The sequence below is a fragment of the Sitophilus oryzae genome, unplaced genomic scaffold (assembly GCF_002938485.1).
Source record: "Sitophilus oryzae breed Bouriz unplaced genomic scaffold, Soryzae_2.0 scaffold_1440_pilon_pilon, whole genome shotgun sequence".
NCBI classification, from domain to species: Eukaryota; Metazoa; Arthropoda; class Insecta; order Coleoptera; family Curculionidae; genus Sitophilus; species Sitophilus oryzae.
This window is the reverse complement of record NW_022146105.1, coordinates 4,367,644-4,385,283: the sequence shown is the minus strand read 5'-3', so window position 1 is coordinate 4,385,283 and position 17,640 is coordinate 4,367,644. Positions and strand designations below refer to the sequence as shown.

Here is a 17,640-nt window from a genome sequence, read left to right as displayed (position 1 = left end):
AAAAAAACCTAATTATTTATATAACAATAATAATTAAATATGAATACAGTGATGTTTAAACAATTTAAAAAAGCTATAATTATCTAATAATCATTTATAACGTCTTTTATTAGTTTTAGAGATTGTAATTCAGTCAGTACGTACTAATAATTCAATATGGAAAACTAAAGCTCTGATTTTTATCAAGAATTGATTAAAACACAAATAGAAGTAAAAAACGCTCCTTTTCAGAAGTGATTGATTTACAAGTCTCTAATTACATACTTTTTACACATACGGAACAGGTATTGAACAGTACAATAAATTAAATAAATACACTTAGCTACCTGATATAGGATATTAATAATACACATATACTAGGATAATACCCTTGTATATTATATAAACAAGGATAATACGCAGCTAATTAATTTCAATAACTTTTCAATAATTCTCCCGCAAAAAAATTTAAACTTGGCAACTTGTTCGGACATCTCCTCAATTCACCCCATACCTCTTCTATTAATCTGTTCTCTTGTTACTGCTGATAAAATCTAACGTTACCGTAGGTGAAGGATATATGAGAAAAATATGGAGAAAACGCATTCTCCAATTTATTGAGAAGAGACGCTCAACTCGCTTGTTCGAAATTTATCCCCGTGTATCAGGAACCTATAAGTGCGAAAGGGTAGCGGCACTGTTAGAATACACATGATAACATTGAGTGGGAGTGAGATAGCCAGACCATTAGTAAAAGATAGATAAGGTCGTCGAATGTGAGTGAGGTAGTATGTATTAGACAAGGATGAATAATATGGCTCTTATGCAACCAGAGAAACTTCCCTACAAGTTGCCACTTTGGCTAGGAAAGGATGTGGCTACGTCGCATTTGAGCTTGTTTTTAAATCGTCCAAATATTTGTTGGCAAAAGTCTGTCTCGAGACAATGTCTTGTTTTATTTAAATTTAATATACGCGAATAGTGTTGTTTATTTAAAAAAAGTCGTTCGTAATCTAGCGAAGTGCCGACAAATGTGAAATAACAAGATAATTCGAACAAAACTTCACCACATCCACAAATTCAACATGTTGAAAATGCCCCTATTTGGTAAAGATCGGAAAAAGAAGGAAAATAAGGAAGATAAATTAGCAATTGAAGAAAAATACAGTCTTAAGGATGTTTTGGGAACGTAAGTATAACATTATTTTTCATTTTAATACATATTAATGGCCGGTTTTACAATAAACATGGTAAGCAAAAATTTCGTCAATACTTGTATCCTTGTTTATCTATTCTTATATACAAGGCTTGTATTAATAAATACGTATTCAAACTATTAATTATTTAGAATTATACAAATACCGCTAATTTATCGTGAATTCTTTTAGGGGTGCTTTTTCTACAGTCCGGATTGCAGAGAGCAAGACTCGACCTGGCGAGATGTATGCAGTTAAAATAATTGATAAAAAAGCACTGAAGGGCAAGGAGGACTCCTTAGAAAATGAAATTAAAGTTTTAAGAAGGTTAGTAGGTATATTTACAATTTATATTAATACCCAAAGGAAAATAAAACTTCACCCTCTATCGTACTTAATTAATAGTACATTTTAAAATTAATTGATAAATTAATAAGCTGTAATCTAAACCAAAATTAATGTGATTTAATTACGTATTTTGGGTAAAAGATAACACAAATATATAAATCATTACGTCCAAGTCAATAACAAACGTAATAATATACTATTTTGAATGAGGTTGAGTATAAGAAATAACAATTTATATCAATATATATGTAGTCAACATATTTTTTCTTAATTTTAATCATTAAAAGTTATCTGTTTATTATAAGCATTTTACTGTATAAGTAATACAGCCTATTTTCCAGAGGGTTACATAAAGCCATAATATATTTAATAAACTATAATCCCATTTGTTTTTTGTTTGCTATAATGAAATGAGTTGATTGTTCAAAATATGGCATACACTGTATAAGGATAGTTTTATTTTTTACTTTAAATATTATTAAGGAATAATTTATAACAATTATAGCATTGAAATGAATTTATATTGACTTGGGAGGTTAAATATTTAATTTTTATACTCTTATAGGTAGAAACAACATAGTAGTGCTAGTAATATTTATATATTAACAGAAATATACCAGAAACAGGAATTTAAAAATCTATGAAGTGATTTCTAGGAAATTACATTCGTTACAGGATTTTCTAAAAAAAAGAGTTTTGTTATTTTCCATTTGATTTAATACTTTTCTTTGATGCTGTATATTTTTCCTATGTATACAAAAGACTTGTTTTAACGATGGAAATACGACACTAACAGAGAAAAATATATTTAATGATGTGTTTTTCTTTTTATTGTTCCAATTTATGTATAGAGTGATTTTTGTTTGACTCTAGATTAAATCATACACCAGATATAGGGTCTTTATATTGAGATAAATATTTAGAATATTGTATTTTAAATATTAACATTAAAAATACTCATGTTTTACAAATAAACAGTATTGCTTGTGTGCTCTTAAAAATATACATGGAGATTTTATTATGGTTTAATTATAAGCTACACTTATTAATTTAGGTTTATAATATACATATATAAAAATATGTCTTTTATTTTTTTATAATTTTTTTTTCTATACAATTAACGTATTTTTTTGTTTTCTTTTTGAAGGTTGAAACATCCAAATATTGTCCAATTATTAGAAACTTTTGAGGATAAATCAAGAGTATTTCTTGTGATGGAACTGTAAGTGTAATAATTATAAATAGGTACTTTAATAATAAAAATCTGTACATCTACAGGGCGTGATACATAATTCCTTTGTAATATTTTTTTATGCAGTTTAAAAAAAAAACATTGACCGTATTAATAATCATCTTGAAATTAATTATTAAAATTTAATTAGGTATGTAATTCTTTTTGAACTACCTAGGTTATTTGCTTGTAATTGCGCACAATTAATTGATATTTGATTGTTTTGGATAAAATTTCAGTTTAAGGAATACGTTATTTAATTAATTATCAAATTTTAAACCCTCAAACCTTAGATATCCCTACGGAAGAATTTTTTATTTACTTATCTATTGTAAAAAAAATCTCCTAGAATTAAAAAATTGTGCGTGCGCATATTTGAAGTGAAACTTCTTACTAACAGATTATACAGATTATAATCTTTGTTTTTTCTTTATTGTTATTCGTGGTTACAATTTTCGGAATCGGGCACTAGTTAGGTGACTAGTTTGCGCACATAGCACGCCCACTTATGGCCTCTAAAATTGTGCACAGCGCCTGACCGGCACAGTTATTAGAGCGATATCGCAAAACCGAATAGCGTCATGCAGTATTTACGTTTACGCGTACCTTATCATGGTCAGTCATGGTTACTATATGCGCGAGTCAATTTTTAACGCAACGCCCGCTAATAACGTTACCGTCTGACGTAATTTGCGGATCAATTACACCAAGCGCTACTTCTAAATAACGTTTAAAAATTGCTTAAATGGGCATGTGCGGGTATTTGACAACCGGGGCCGGCCGGCGAGTTCTTTTATTTTAGGTTATGTTTGAATTGTTTTGAATTATTACTTTAGTTTTATTAGGTAATTTGTCATCTTTTGTCCTCATTTCTTGAATTAAATTGCGATAAGCACCCTTGTTGCTTACGAAATTTAAATATTTCACATGTCCCAAATGACCGTTCTCTTCTACGTTTTAACAATAAGTAAATGGCAATTTTACGCCTTCTGTTCCAATCCCACAATCGTAATCAATATTCATAATCATTAAACAAATTTGAACTCATATTAGATTTGTTCGGGTTCTTGTTATTACCGATTCTGAACCGTCCTAGAACTCTGCAGTGCATGCGCAAATGAAATAATGTCTTCATATTTCCTTCTGCGCATACGCCTTACAATTCTAGGACGGTTCAGAATCGGTAATAAGAGAAACTCGAAGTAAGCTATTGTATGCTGTCAACTATAAAATAAAGGTCGTAAACACGAATAAAAACAAATTAAGTTATCTCAGGTTATGATTTTTTTTGGTAACTTTCAGTGGAGCAAAATTGAAATGTCCTTAAAAATTCGCGACTGTATGAAATAGCTCCAAATTTTGCGAATATTTTTTGGCGAATCGTTTTCCGCAATTCGCAATTCGCGTCTACATGAAACAAGCTTTAGGTTTACAGCAGATGGCGACTTAGCCCTTCTAAGAGAATTATTTGTTGTTTGTTGCTCTAAACCCACTGGCAGACGTTGAACAATAAAGCACTGGAAAGAACCACTTTAGCCCTTTAGTTTTAAAATACCTAGTAAACAAAACAATTTCAAAGTTTTAAATTCAAAGTTAGGTTTAGTTTAAATAGCGGACACGACGCGAACAGAATTCTTTCGATTCGATAACTATAAATGAAGAGAGTTAATACCACCTCACGTAAAGGAAATAACATCTGGCCTTATTAACGTCCATGCACGCTATTCGGTTTAGCGATATCTCTCTATTACGCTGTTTATTGTTATTTTACGGGAGTTTATTTTTGCGCACAGGAAATTTGACTCGTTTGCACATCGTCATAAAAAACAATTTTCGTACCACGAATTAGGGATAAGATTTTTATCTGTATACATATAGTATACTTAATCTGTGTTAACAGCTTTTAATTGAAGGATTTGAAAGACATTTTTGAAAAAGTGTAGTTTGAAATGGTGCAAAAGTAATAAATTAAAAAAATATTTTTTTACGTGTAAAAATATTTTTTGTCGTGTAACAAATAGTTTTTTACATGTACAAAATAGTTTTTTACATGTATAAAATAGTTTTTTGCTCGTAAAAAAAGTTTTTATGCGTAAAATAAAACACATCGCGTCACTACGTATTTTTAAGTCGTAGGCTGTATCTCGCTAACTCGTGTGACACGGCTTTGAATTTTTACTCCCAGCACGCGTCGTTACCACTTTTCGTCTCGCTAGCTCGTGTGTCACGGCCTTGAATTTTTACCTAGCGCGCGTAGAGTTTCACTTCAAAAATATTTTGAGCAAATCACAGGTCTGTTTATCATAAAAATTTCATGTTTACGAACATTTTAGTGTGACAGGAGGGGAACTATTTGACCGTATAGTTGAGAAAGGATCTTATACAGAAAAGGACGCTTCTGATCTTATAAGACAGGTTTTGGAAGCGGTTGATTACATGCACGAACAGGGAGTTGTTCATAGGGACTTGAAAGTAAAATATTTAATACTTTTTTTAAAAAAATAGCTGATGTCTTGTTTTACAGCCCGAAAATCTGCTTTACTATAGTCCAGATGAAGACTCTAAAATAATGATTAGCGATTTTGGTTTATCTAAAATGGAAGAATCAGGTATTATGGCTACTGCGTGCGGTACGCCAGGATACGTAGGTAATATGGTATTTTAATTTCACTTAAAAAGTTTATAAAGAAATTAAAAATAGCTTCGATTATTGACGTTTATGTTTAATAAGTTCTAATACTATATGACGTGAGGAAATTCGAAATTATTAACACACGAGATTATTTGTGTTCATTTCATTTGTATATTTTCGAAATAATAAATTTTTAGCTCCGGAGGTGTTGGCGCAGAAACCTTACGGTAAGGCCGTGGACGTGTGGTCAATAGGCGTTATTTCCTACATTCTGCTGTGTGGATATCCTCCATTTTATGACGAGAACGACGCCAACTTGTTCGCGCAAATATTGAAAGGTCAGTCGGAATGAGTTTTAAACAAAACCCATTGCCACATGTTATTTTTAATTACAGCTCCTCGACTATATGCGTGTGGAATACTTAGTGAAAATTAACTTATAACAAGTGGCAAAATTAATGTTAATTGTTAACTGGCTTTCGAGCTCACTTAGCCTTTGAAAACTTATTCTTTTTTCAATTATGTTTGTATTGAATTCTTTTATTTATAATATAGGGACGACTAGTTTAGTTTAATCGTTTTCTAAGCCCAGATATAATTTATTTTATATAGATTTTCTGTAATTATTCTATCTAGTTCAAATTGTTATTTAAATTTAAATTATTTAACAACACTAGTAAATTATAGAATTAATCTTGTTGAACATAAAAATATAGGCCATTGTGGCCTTGCGTTTACGGCCCTTGATGTAGGACAAGTTTTATCCATCATCAAAATTTGATCAAAGACAAGGGTTCAAAAAATTAATTTTTGTAATAAAACCAAAGCATTTAAGCCATAATGTTTTTATATTTTCTGAAAGTACATAAAATTTCCTAATAAAAAGCCAAAAATTGGCATTTTTTCTAGTTTTTTTCATACATGTACTCATGAAAACTGGCGATTTTGGCCACGTAGCCGATTTTGATAAAACTATTGTTATTTACTATTTAAAAGGGGTAAAATACAAAAATATAGTCCATTGCGACCTTGCATGGAAGTAGGACAAGTTTTATACATCATCAAAATTTGACCAAAAACCAAGGTTCAAAAAATCAATTTTCTAAGAAAACCAAAGCATGTAAGCTCTAATATTTTTATACTTTCTGAAAGTACATAAAATTTCCTACAAACACAGCATTTTTCTAAATTTTATGACGGGATTTACTGTTTTTCTAAGAGCTTCGAAAACGGGTAAAAAATGGTAAATTTTTCGACTTCTTTCCATACACATACATATACTCATGAAAACTGGCGATTTTGATAAAACTATTGTTATTTGCTAATTAGAAGGCGTAAAACACAAAAATATAGGCCATTGTGGCCTTGAATTTACGATCCTGGAAGTAGGACAAGTTTTACACACCATCAAAATTTGATCAAAAACAAAGGTTCAAAAAATCAGTTTTCTAATAAAACCAAAGCATGTAAGCTCTAATATTTTTATATTTTCTGAAAGTACATAAAATTTCCTACAAACACAGCATTTTTCTAAATTTTATGACGGGATTTTCTGTTTTTCTAAGAGCTTCGAAAACGGGTAAAAAATGGTAAATTTTTCGACTTCTTTCCATACACATACATATACTCATGAAAACTGGCGATTTTGATAAAACTATTGTTATTTGCTAATTAGAAGGCGTAAAACACAAAAATATAGGCCATTGTGGCCTTGAATTTACGATCCTGGAAGTAGGACAAGTTTTACACACCATCAAAATTTGATCAAAAACAAAGGTTCAAAAAATCAGTTTTCTAATAAAACCAAAGCATGTAAGCTTTAATATTTTTATATTTTCTGAAAGTACAGAAAATTTCCTACAAACACAGCATTTTTCTAAATTTTATGAGGGGGTTTACTATTTTTCTAAGAGCCTCGAAAACAGGTAAAAAATAGCCACAAATGGCCAATTTTTCGACTTTTTTCCATACAGAAAATTAGAGATTTTGTTCATGTCCTTGATTTCATTTGTATTCAAGTACAAGTTTAGTATGATTTTTTTATTCTTATAGTTTAAACATTTTAATATACTAAAATAAGTTTTTTATAACTTAGGAGACGGAAATGCTAAATATTTATAAAGAAATTATTCAGATAAGATCAGGTATTTATTGACATGTCCAGGATATCGTTAGATACTAATAAAAAAACGAATTCCATAAATATATTTAAAATTGAAATTGATAAAATAATCATCTTATGCAAACCGTATAATATATTTTTCAAATTTAAATATATATTTTTTTATTCGTGCAGTATAATAAAACACGCCAACATACATTCTTGAGAACGTGAGCTAACGTAACTTTAAATAAATAAATTATTTTTTAATCTATAAATAACGCCTTGAACTCTTTTTAATTTTAGGGGAATATGAATTCCACTCTCCTTACTGGGACGATATTAGTGAGTCTGCAAAAGAATTTATTTCGAGCTTAATGACGGTGAATGTTGAACAAAGATTTACATGTAAACAAGCCCTTGCCCATCCTTGGTAATATATACACGAGTTTTGTATTTTTCTATATAATTATTTCGAATATATTTTTTTTTGTTCAGGATATCTGGCAACGCCGCAGGCACAAAGAACATTCATGGAACCGTATCAGAGCAATTGAAGAAGAATTTTGCTAAATCCAGATGGAAGGTATAGTTATTAAGACAGGAATTTGTTGTTATATTAAATTTTTTTTTTCGGCGTTTAGCAAGCATATCACGCTACTACTGTGATCCAGAAAATGAAAAAAATGGCTTTGACCAACTACAGTGCCAGAGACCCAACTCTAGAAAGGTGTATTTCTGATCAGCACAATGATAGTGGTTCGTGTGGATGTGAAAAATAAATGATGAAAAAATGAACAAATTCTTAAACAGTATATACCTGTAAAAGAGTTACCCAATCTATCTTTATATTTTCTTGTTGCTTAATATATGTACAGGGTGAGTCAACGATAGAGTAAAGTCCATTATCTTATTTGTTTCGAGGTTTACAAAAAAATATTAAATATAAAAGTTATAGGGACGGTTAAGATACACATTTTAAAATTATTATAAAGTATACAGGGTGCTTCAAAAAAGTGTGGCGAATATAACATATGTTTTTTTAAATAGAACACCCTACTTTTTATTTTATTTTTAGATTCTGCGTAAAATTCCATAACTTTTTTATATATAACGTTATATACCTAAAATTAATAGTTTTTGTAATGTTTAAATTTGTTTAAACAAATCTTAAATTGCAGTGTGATAACAAACTGTCAGTGATGACATGGTTTCTAAAGTTGGAGAACTAAAATTTGGTAGGATAATTTTATAGAGATATAGAAAAAGACCTATGTAAAGATATTTTAGTTAGATGCTACAGGGTGTTCAAAATATATTTATGAATTTCAACTACTTAAAATTAAGAAATTTCAAATTTTTTAAATGGTACACCCTATATATTATCATTTTTTCTGATCGATTTTACAAAACTCTTCAACTTTTATTAAGTATGTCATATACCTATTTTTAATAGTTTGCGATTTATTCCATTTTTTTCTATTTTTACCCATATTTTTAATACAATTACGCTATAACATCATAGTAGTCTTCAACAATTAGGTAATCTAGTATTACCTTAATCTGTGGCTATTCGCCCCGACGCGCGACGGAAAATCCAAGTATCCTCTTTCATAATATAGAAATACACCAAAAAATTCACGACTGCGATTTTAGTTTATTTGAGTAAAGTTAATTAATTTTAACTAATACCAGCAATTGCAACTAATTATTAAGCTACTTGTTAAAGATAAGTAATAAATAGTTTGTTTTGTCATGGTAACTATGATTTTATAGGGTAATTGTATTAAAAATATGGGTAAAAATAGAAAAAAATGGGATAAATCTCAAACTATTAAAAATAGGTATATGACATACTTAATAAAAGTTGAAAAGTTTTGTAAAATCTATCAGAAGAAATGATAATATATAGGGTGTCCCATTTAAAAAAATTGAGATTATATAGATATATTTTGAACACCCTGTATCATTTAACTAAAATATCTTTATATATATCTTTTTTTTCATCTCTATAAAACTCTCCTACCAAATTTTGGTACTCCAACTTCAGAAACAATGGCACCACTGACAAATTTTTACCACACTGCAATTTAACATTTGTTTAAACAAATTGAAATATTACAAAAACTATTAATTTTAGGTATATAACATTATATATACAAAAGTTATGGAATTTTACGCAGAATCTAAAAATAAAATAAAAAATAGGGTGTTGCATTTAAAAAAACATATGTTATATCCGCCACACTTTTTTGAAGCACCTTGTATACCCTATAATAATTTCAAAATGTGTATCTTAACCTTCCCTACAACTTTTGTATTTAAATTTTTTTTGTAAACCTCGAAACAAATGAGATAATGGACTTTACTCTATCGTTGACTCACCGTGTACATACATACCGTATAATCCAAAAAAAAAGGGCGTCAGAGTTGGCTTAAAAAATATTGAAAGCTAATTTGACGCCGTTTTTTTTTATTATAACAGTACATTTTAGAATCTCCAGGAGGAAAAATAATCTCATTGTTATTTAGAGTAGTTGGTTTAAGAAGAAGAAAAAAACAAGACAGCATTTAGTAGTTAATTTTTGTCCATGATATTATTAGCAGGGATGGGCCAGTAAAAAATTGTTTTTGTGGTATATGAAGTAATTAAAGTTCATAAAAAGACTACGTCTCTCTCTCTCTCTCTCTCTCTATCGACTAGCCTTCTCTAAAGAACCCGCTGACTGATTGTTCACTATGTTTGGTAATTTATCAATAATTCATTTTTAAAACGCCCATCCCTGATTATTAGCTTGTGCGGTTTATATGTAAAGCTAAGACTTAACTCATTTTATATGGAGAAAAACTTAAGATATATATTACTTAATGATGAATCTCACTTTTGGTTTATTTTTCTTATATACTTTGCAAAACGCACTGCTTTTGATCATAACAATTCATGACAATCATTTGTATGATGCTGACAGGCATTGGTACTGCTTAATTTTTAAAGTAAATGTGATGTTCATTGCAATAAAAGCAAGCTTCGTGTAAGCAAATCTTATACAGTGTTGGCCAAAATTAAAATTCTTATGCATTATTATTATTACTGGCAAAAGTAGCTAAAGAAATAATTATTAATTATTGGAATATTTTACTAAATTCATTATATTATACAGGATGAATCTTAAATAAGTGCAAATATTTTCAGGGCTGGTAGATTTTGATAAAAAAAAAACATATTTTCTCTTTGCCGTTTCTCAAATATGTCCAAAATAACCAAGTTATTTTACTGGAAATTTAAAAAAAAATCATTTTTCCTTAAGTTTTGAGAACCACTGGATTTCTTTCTTTCTGAGCTTTCTTTCTTGTTAATTTAATCCACTACCTACATACTATGTTGTCATATTATCAAGAAATTATGTTCTTTTTTAACTAAAAACAATTCCATTTTTTACGAAAAAACTTCATGATCGTGTTTCTGGGGTCGAAATATACTACCCCTAAAAATATTTGCACTTATTTAAGACTCACCCTGTATAGTCTGTTATTTTTTATTTGGAAGTATATTATGAGGAAGCACAAAAAATATATTATTTTTGGTACACACACTGTATATGTGTAAATGTGATTAATATCATGTTCGTTCTAGTAGGTATGTAACAAAAATTATACACAGTTTTATTTCGAATCCTTTCTTGAACTGGTGATATTTTATTAATAGCTTCATATGGAATAATAGATTGTCCATATACCGTATAACCGAAAAATATACGGCGTGACGCTAGCTGGATAGCTGATGTCGTTCTTTTCGATCGTAGGGTATATTCCTGCACATACACAACATTTTAAATAAATATGTCATAAGCCACCTTGGAATTGATATATGTGACATTTTATCTATTCTAAGAAGTTATTAAATATTAATTTAACACTTAATTAACCATTTATAGTAAACGCGTTAATCTGTGTCTAAACTTTTATTTGGTGAGGTATATAATACTCTTTTTAAGTTATTTTTTAATTTTAGTCAGCTTACATAGTATACTATACAATTTTTTGATATATTTTTTATATATAAATGATATATTTTATTATTAATTAACTATCAATTTATTATTTTTAGAAATAGTATTTTATTGTCACTTCAATTTTGTCGCAAAGAAAGTTTATAGGGAATTAGATACAACTATTTTTGTAATGTTATAGGAGTTATGTAAATGTTGTCAGATGTGTAATCTATATAATATATCAATTTTTTTTATATAGTCTTGTATAGAATTAACGTAGTTGGTTTTGATTTTAATTTTATATACACGTTCTCTAGACCATTCTTAATATATTTTACACGTTTTTATGTAAATGTGATAATAAAATTTATAAATCGTTAATAGTTTTTATTTTACTGCAGTCCTCATACCAAGGGTGTCTAGATTTATCGTACAAAATAATTTATGAATCTTTTTTACACTATGGTGTACAGAATGCGATTTAAATTTGTTTTTAACATAATAAACAGATTTCGCATTTTTACCTGGTATGAAGAAAAAAATGCATTCCTCAAGATTTTTTCGGGGCATTCCAATTTTTTTCCTGAATATATCTGATACAGAAAACATTAAGATCTCTTGTAGTCTCATACGGTAGAGGTTGGCGTTGATATTGGACGAATCATATTATAAATTAAGCATTAAGATGGAAGAACACGTAAATTTTGCTAATCTTGAAGAATTTGAAATCATCGAAGCTTGTGATATAGATAAGAATATAAACATTTGCGAATTATTGAGGACGTTTGCAGGAAGCACCTACTATGTTGATGAGGAGAATAAGGTAAAGTACATTTAATTTTTCAAAAATAGCGTTAATGCCAGCTATTTTCTTTTACTGAATGTAAGCCGAACCGCCATCTCGATGCCGTGATCGCTATGATGGAGAAAGATTACAAAGTTGCGAAAATTTCCAACAGCTCTGGCAATAAATGCTTCAACTACCCCATGGTCATTCCCATCATGGAGTCAGATCGTCACGCAACAGTAACCATCTTCGAAGACCAAGAGAATAAAACTCCTTCGTTCAACGCCAATCAGCTGGAAGATCTGTTTGAGGAAGCTAAATTAGCAAGGTAAACGCCTATGATATATCTTCCATGCCCTCCTGAGTACCCACCCAGAGGCTCACAGAAAACTTAAGTTTTTTTTTTATTTAAATCATTTTAATGACTATCAAGTCATTTGATTTTTACTCATATTTCGAAAGAGACTTAAAATTTAAGTGGTTTTCAAAATGATTTGTGATTTAAGACTTTATTCCGAATTTATTCTGCTAAAAAATACGATTTTGGCAGCTTTTAACCGCCCAGGACAAGACGTGAAAAACATTAGACGATCAAATTTATGTTTCCAAGGCTCCTTGATTATAAATTAGTGTTTTTAACATAGCCATGGCACTCTAGATTGAAATTATGGAGTGTAGAACGCTACACTCCATAATTGAAATTTAAAATACGATTTTTTTAAGCGAAAATGTCAAAAGAATGACATATGATATGTCATTCTATTCAGAACATCCAGAATGTCACTTTCTATCGAATAAAGTAGAAAAATACCCAGGGTGCTACTGAAAAATCAAAAGTTGTAGTCATTTCCGGTGAAACAGGAAGTGACCAACAACAATTGAATACGTCAATCAATCCTAATTTATGTCATATACTAACATACCAAATCTCGTTTTTTTATCTGAAAAAATAAAAAAGTTATAGGGGGTGAGCAATGAAAAGAATCCAAGGACATATAACACCCGAGACCAAATGGTTACCATGGCTCCAAACAGTGCCGTGGCCATATATTTTTCTTAACTTAGCTGCTTGAAGGGATATTTATATTTTTGATAAATGTTTTAACCTACGCCTATGGTGTAGGTGGTGATATCATACTAATTAATTACGAAAAAAAAACGTATTAAAAAATGTTAACAAAAGTTAAAATTGTCGCTGTTGACGAGGTGGTGACTCATCCGTAGGCCTCAGTATGATGGCGTCTAACGTAACAAATTCTGCTGCAGCCCGTATATGGGCGTTACATGCCCTTGTATTCTTTAGTCATTGGGGGTGAGCCACTTTTGAGACGCACCCGGTATATTATATATTAATTAATTTATTTGTTGTTTTTTAGATGTAGACAAAGGTTTCCTGTGCCTGTCATTTTATTCAAAGGCCAATTTGTATGCCGCTCGTCAACTGTAGCTAGCGTTCCTGAAGTATGCTATCGCGGAAGTTTTGCTTCCTCTGCCAAGGACGTTCTTAACGTTCTCTGGGAGTTCTTGTACCCCAGCGAAGAATCACCTCCAGAGGTTTCACCAGATGGTGAAAAAACCGAGTCCCAGATACCTCCTTACTGCGAAAAAGTACGCAACGAAGACGTGAAGCTTTTAAAAGCGCTGAACGTCAAAACTATTGTTAACATCATGGTAGAAAAACGGAAAGTCAAACTGGGCATGTAGTAAGTGTATTTATACACTTTTTGCGTGAAATACTTTTAAAAAATACGAATTTCTTTTGCAGTATGAGTGCATCCGAGACAGTTGATGCCGAAAGGTACTCGAGCTTTCGAATGTTAAGCATGCCTTATCCAGGCTGTGAATTCTTCACCAAGTTCCACGATAATCTATATAATTCCGATGGTCTATTTTATAACTGGAAGGATCCATCAAATAACGCTGAGATATCCGTTCCTGACGACAAAGTTTCTAAAAGTCTCTATTATATTATCTGGGATTTTTATAAGAAATGGGACCTTACAGTGATAACACAGAACTACATGAAATATTTAATTAAAAGATTACAGGTAACAAGCATGTTTGGGTAAAATGAAAAAAAAATTGCATTAACTACATTTCTAGTAAATAGCGACTAAAAAAATAGAAAAAATTTAAAACATTTCTTTGTTCATAGAAACTCAAATTTGTACAAATTTTACCGAAATTCATAAAAAAAATTGGAATTGTTCGAATTATTAATCAAAAACTGTTAAAATTATTGTGCATTGAAGTTTGAAGATTAATTTCTTTTAAACGGTTAATTTAATCGACTTATAAGAAACCAATTTTGTAAGGCAGTGAATTTCCTACAAAACTATGAGTTGCACGTATCATAAGGATTTTTTGTTGAGGAGTTATAAAATTCATAAGAAAAAAACTGCCATAAAATCAAATTTCAACCTTTTATAACTTTCGAACGGTGAGGTTTACAAAAATTTGTAAGAGACCTTTTTGTAGAGAATTCAGTTTTTCCAAAGAGTAGATACCGAAATACGAATTTTTCTTTACATATTTATATAATAAGGAAAAAATGCAAAATTGAAAGGCGGAGGAACTTCTTATTAAAATTAAGAGCTCATGGAGAGAATTTTTTGAGGTGTTTACCAACCTTTTTTTCAGAGTATAAAGAAAAAAAAATAGTCGATTTTTTGACCCACCCTAATATATATGATATGAAGGGCTTATTGTAATAACATTTTAGTCCATTCAACCAGAAATCAGTTTTATTAACTATAGTACTTTCTTGATTTTTATCCAAATTTGTTAAATAAATATACTTAGCGAGTTAAACTATTATGGATTTGTGGCATATTATGTTATTACAATAAGCCCTTCATATACAGGGTGGTGCGAATTGTATTTCGGAAACTTCGACAGCATATTCTGCAGATAAAAATAAATAAAAAAGTTTGTATAAATGTATGCCCTAAAATGCTTAGTTTCGTAGATACAGGGTGTAGAAGTTTCATTTTTATTTCGATTTTTTCCAAAGTCAATATTTGGATGAAAATTTGTGTTTGGGAGTTTTTTGGCAGGAGACATTTGATTTTGATGTCAATATGACTCCTACTTGTAGAGGGCGCCACCTACATATTTTTAACTGGTTTGAAGAGTAATAAATTTTCGTCGGTACCTGTATAAAACTACTGAGTAAAAAAATATACATTTACGACGATTTTTATGTAAAAAAACTCTCTTGGTAAAAATATCTACTAGTAATGGTTCTCGAGATATTTGGAATCGAAATTATCAATACTTGTCATCATTGACATAAATTAAACATGTTGACTAAATAGTTATTAGACTGAAATCATAAATTTTAAATGTTTTTGTGCCAAAAGTTCATCAGGAACTGTTTTATCATCATTTAACATAAAAAAATAAAAAAAATTATTTCAGTTAAATAACTATAACTATTTCCGTTCTAAATATCTTGAGATCGGTTGCTTGTAGCGATTTTTACCAAGATACATTTTTTAAGTAGAAAGTCACGGAAATGTATATTTTTTCACTCAGTAGTTTTATACTGGTACGGACGAAAAGTTATTACCCTTTAAAACAGTTAAAACACATGTAGGTGGCGCCCCCTGCAAATAGGAGTCATATTGACATCAAAATCAAATTTATCATGTCAAAAAACTACCAGACACCAATTTTCATCCAAATATTGACGTTACTTCAGAAACGATTTGGAAAAAACCGTAATAAAAATGAAATTTCTACACCCTGTATCTCCGAAACTAAGCATTTTAGCACATACATTTTCCCAAGCCGAAGTTTCCGGAATACAGTTCGGACCACCCTGTATATATATATTTGTTTGCAGAATGATAATGACGGGGGATTGCTTCTTCATTGTATCAGCGGTTGGGATCGCACTCCTCTCTTCATTTCATTGATTCGATTGAGCTTGTGGGCGGATGGGCTCATCCACGAGAGCTTGGACGAATATGACATGGTTTATTTTACCCTTGCCTATGACTGGTACCTATTTGGACACCACCTGAGCGACCGTCTGGCCAAAAACGAAGAAATTATGATGTTCTGTTTCGATTTCCTCAAAAAAATCACCGGGGACGAATTTTCAGCAAAATCAAAGAAGAGGTGTTCTGATTCCCGTAGCTCAGCAGCGTCCAACGACTCAACGACGGAACAAGGGGATGTAATGACTCAGAGTCGTTATAACAGACTCCGTTCTGACATTAAGGACGCGTCACAGGATCATGACTTAGTGGATGTCGCCAGTGAGTCAGCAGAAGAACCCCAACCACCTATCAGTTTTGTAGCAGAGTATGATCCAGTACGATCTAGAATGAGCCCTTTATAAAATAAGTATTTTATTTTTAGTGACGAAGTGCGGAAACTGCGTAGATATAATGAAACAATGGCTGATCTATTTGCTGCCGAAGCAAGGGATAATGGCTCCAGGGGGTATGTCTGCGGAGAACCAGGTGGCAGGTTTGTTACAGAAAAAAAAAACAGTTAGTTTGATTGTAAATTTGATTTTTTTTATAGCACAAACAATCGATTGAGTCCGGAAGGTGCTCGTGCACGTGTATCATCACCTGTGTCTATGAAAAGTCCAAAAAAGAGACAAAGAACAACTAGCTCTGCCAGTAATGACAGCAGAAGAGATAGTTGGCAGTGCATTAATGAGAATGGAAGCCTGGAACAAGACTCGAGTATGAAATCTGTGAGAGCACACAAATTGACAACAGCGAGGAAGATATTTTTGTCTTGCTATCATAAAACTGTGAAGGGTGAATCGTATGGACCTCCAAAAAAAGGTGTTATAGAAAAAACACTTCTCTATTTGCGCAGCTTTTTTGAAACCCCCTTAGGCTCAGAACCGGATCCTACGGAGGAATCTTCTAATAACGACCAAGAAAATGACGAATAAGCCTCAATAGGCATTTTACAATTTTTTCGTTTGTATTGTCCCATTTCTACATTTTAGTATTGTATCTTCGTGTAATTTTAATTTGGCACAATATTGGAATGTTCCTATTGCGATACCTGTTGATATTATTGTAACAGTTTTAATTTATCTTAAAATGTTGTGTAAAATTAGTGTGTCGTCGTTATGTAATATTGACTTTTATAATTTGAAAGCAAAAAATAAAAAGTATGAATTGTGATTTAAAGTCTTTTATTATTAAGACCCCTCTACACATAACGTGTTACTATCTAGAGAACTATACAGGGTGTTTCAAAAAACATTTGCCAACTCTCGTGGAGAGATTCCTCACGTAAAAATAAGATTTATTTTTTATATCAACGTAAGTCCGATTCTGCTTTGTTTCGTAGTTACAGGGTGCTTTTAGCGAGTCGAGAGAAATTTTGAGTGTAAAAG

At 30.7% G+C, this 17,640-nt stretch overlaps 2 protein-coding genes across 2 annotated transcripts; both read left to right on the top strand.

Annotated features, from left to right (window-relative positions):
• The first annotated feature begins 852 nt into the window (after positions 1-852).
• LOC115876859 (calcium/calmodulin-dependent protein kinase type 1-like) lies at positions 853-8,282 on the top strand. Its single transcript, XM_030892855.1, has 9 exons — positions 853-1,168; positions 1,368-1,502; positions 2,671-2,745; positions 5,088-5,226; positions 5,279-5,402; positions 5,584-5,724; positions 7,794-7,920; positions 7,986-8,073; positions 8,132-8,282. The coding sequence occupies exons 1-9, from the start codon at positions 1,065-1,067 to the stop codon at positions 8,267-8,269; spliced, it is 1,071 nt and encodes a 356-aa protein (XP_030748715.1). The 5' UTR covers positions 853-1,064; the 3' UTR covers positions 8,270-8,282.
• A 3,798-nt stretch (positions 8,283-12,080) lies between these two features.
• LOC115876858 (myotubularin-related protein 14) lies at positions 12,081-17,425 on the top strand. The gene is made up of 7 exons (XM_030892854.1): positions 12,081-12,302; positions 12,368-12,594; positions 13,643-13,969; positions 14,032-14,314; positions 16,114-16,577; positions 16,635-16,745; positions 16,803-17,425. Exons 1-7 carry the CDS (start codon positions 12,165-12,167, stop codon positions 17,185-17,187), a joined length of 1,935 nt encoding a protein of 644 aa, XP_030748714.1. The 5' UTR covers positions 12,081-12,164; the 3' UTR covers positions 17,188-17,425.
• The last annotated feature ends 215 nt before the right edge of the window (positions 17,426-17,640 follow it).

Bases quoted from the DNA above. Each gene is read 5' to 3' on its own strand.
- LOC115876859 (XM_030892855.1), top strand. From the start codon at position 1,065: ATGTTGAAAATGCCCCTATTTGGTAAAGATCGGAAAAAGAAGGAAAAT. The intron at 1,503-2,670 runs GTTAGTAGGTAT...TTCTTTTTGAAG, and splicing joins GAAATTAAAGTTTTAAGAAG to GTTGAAACATCCAAATATTG. The intron at 7,921-7,985 runs GTAATATATACA...TTTTTTGTTCAG, and splicing joins CAAGCCCTTGCCCATCCTTG to GATATCTGGCAACGCCGCAG.
- LOC115876858 (XM_030892854.1), top strand. From the start codon at position 12,165: ATGGAAGAACACGTAAATTTTGCTAATCTTGAAGAATTTGAAATCATC. The intron at 13,970-14,031 runs GTAAGTGTATTT...TTTCTTTTGCAG, and splicing joins AAAGTCAAACTGGGCATGTA to TATGAGTGCATCCGAGACAG. The intron at 14,315-16,113 runs GTAACAAGCATG...ATTTGTTTGCAG, and splicing joins ATTTAATTAAAAGATTACAG to AATGATAATGACGGGGGATT.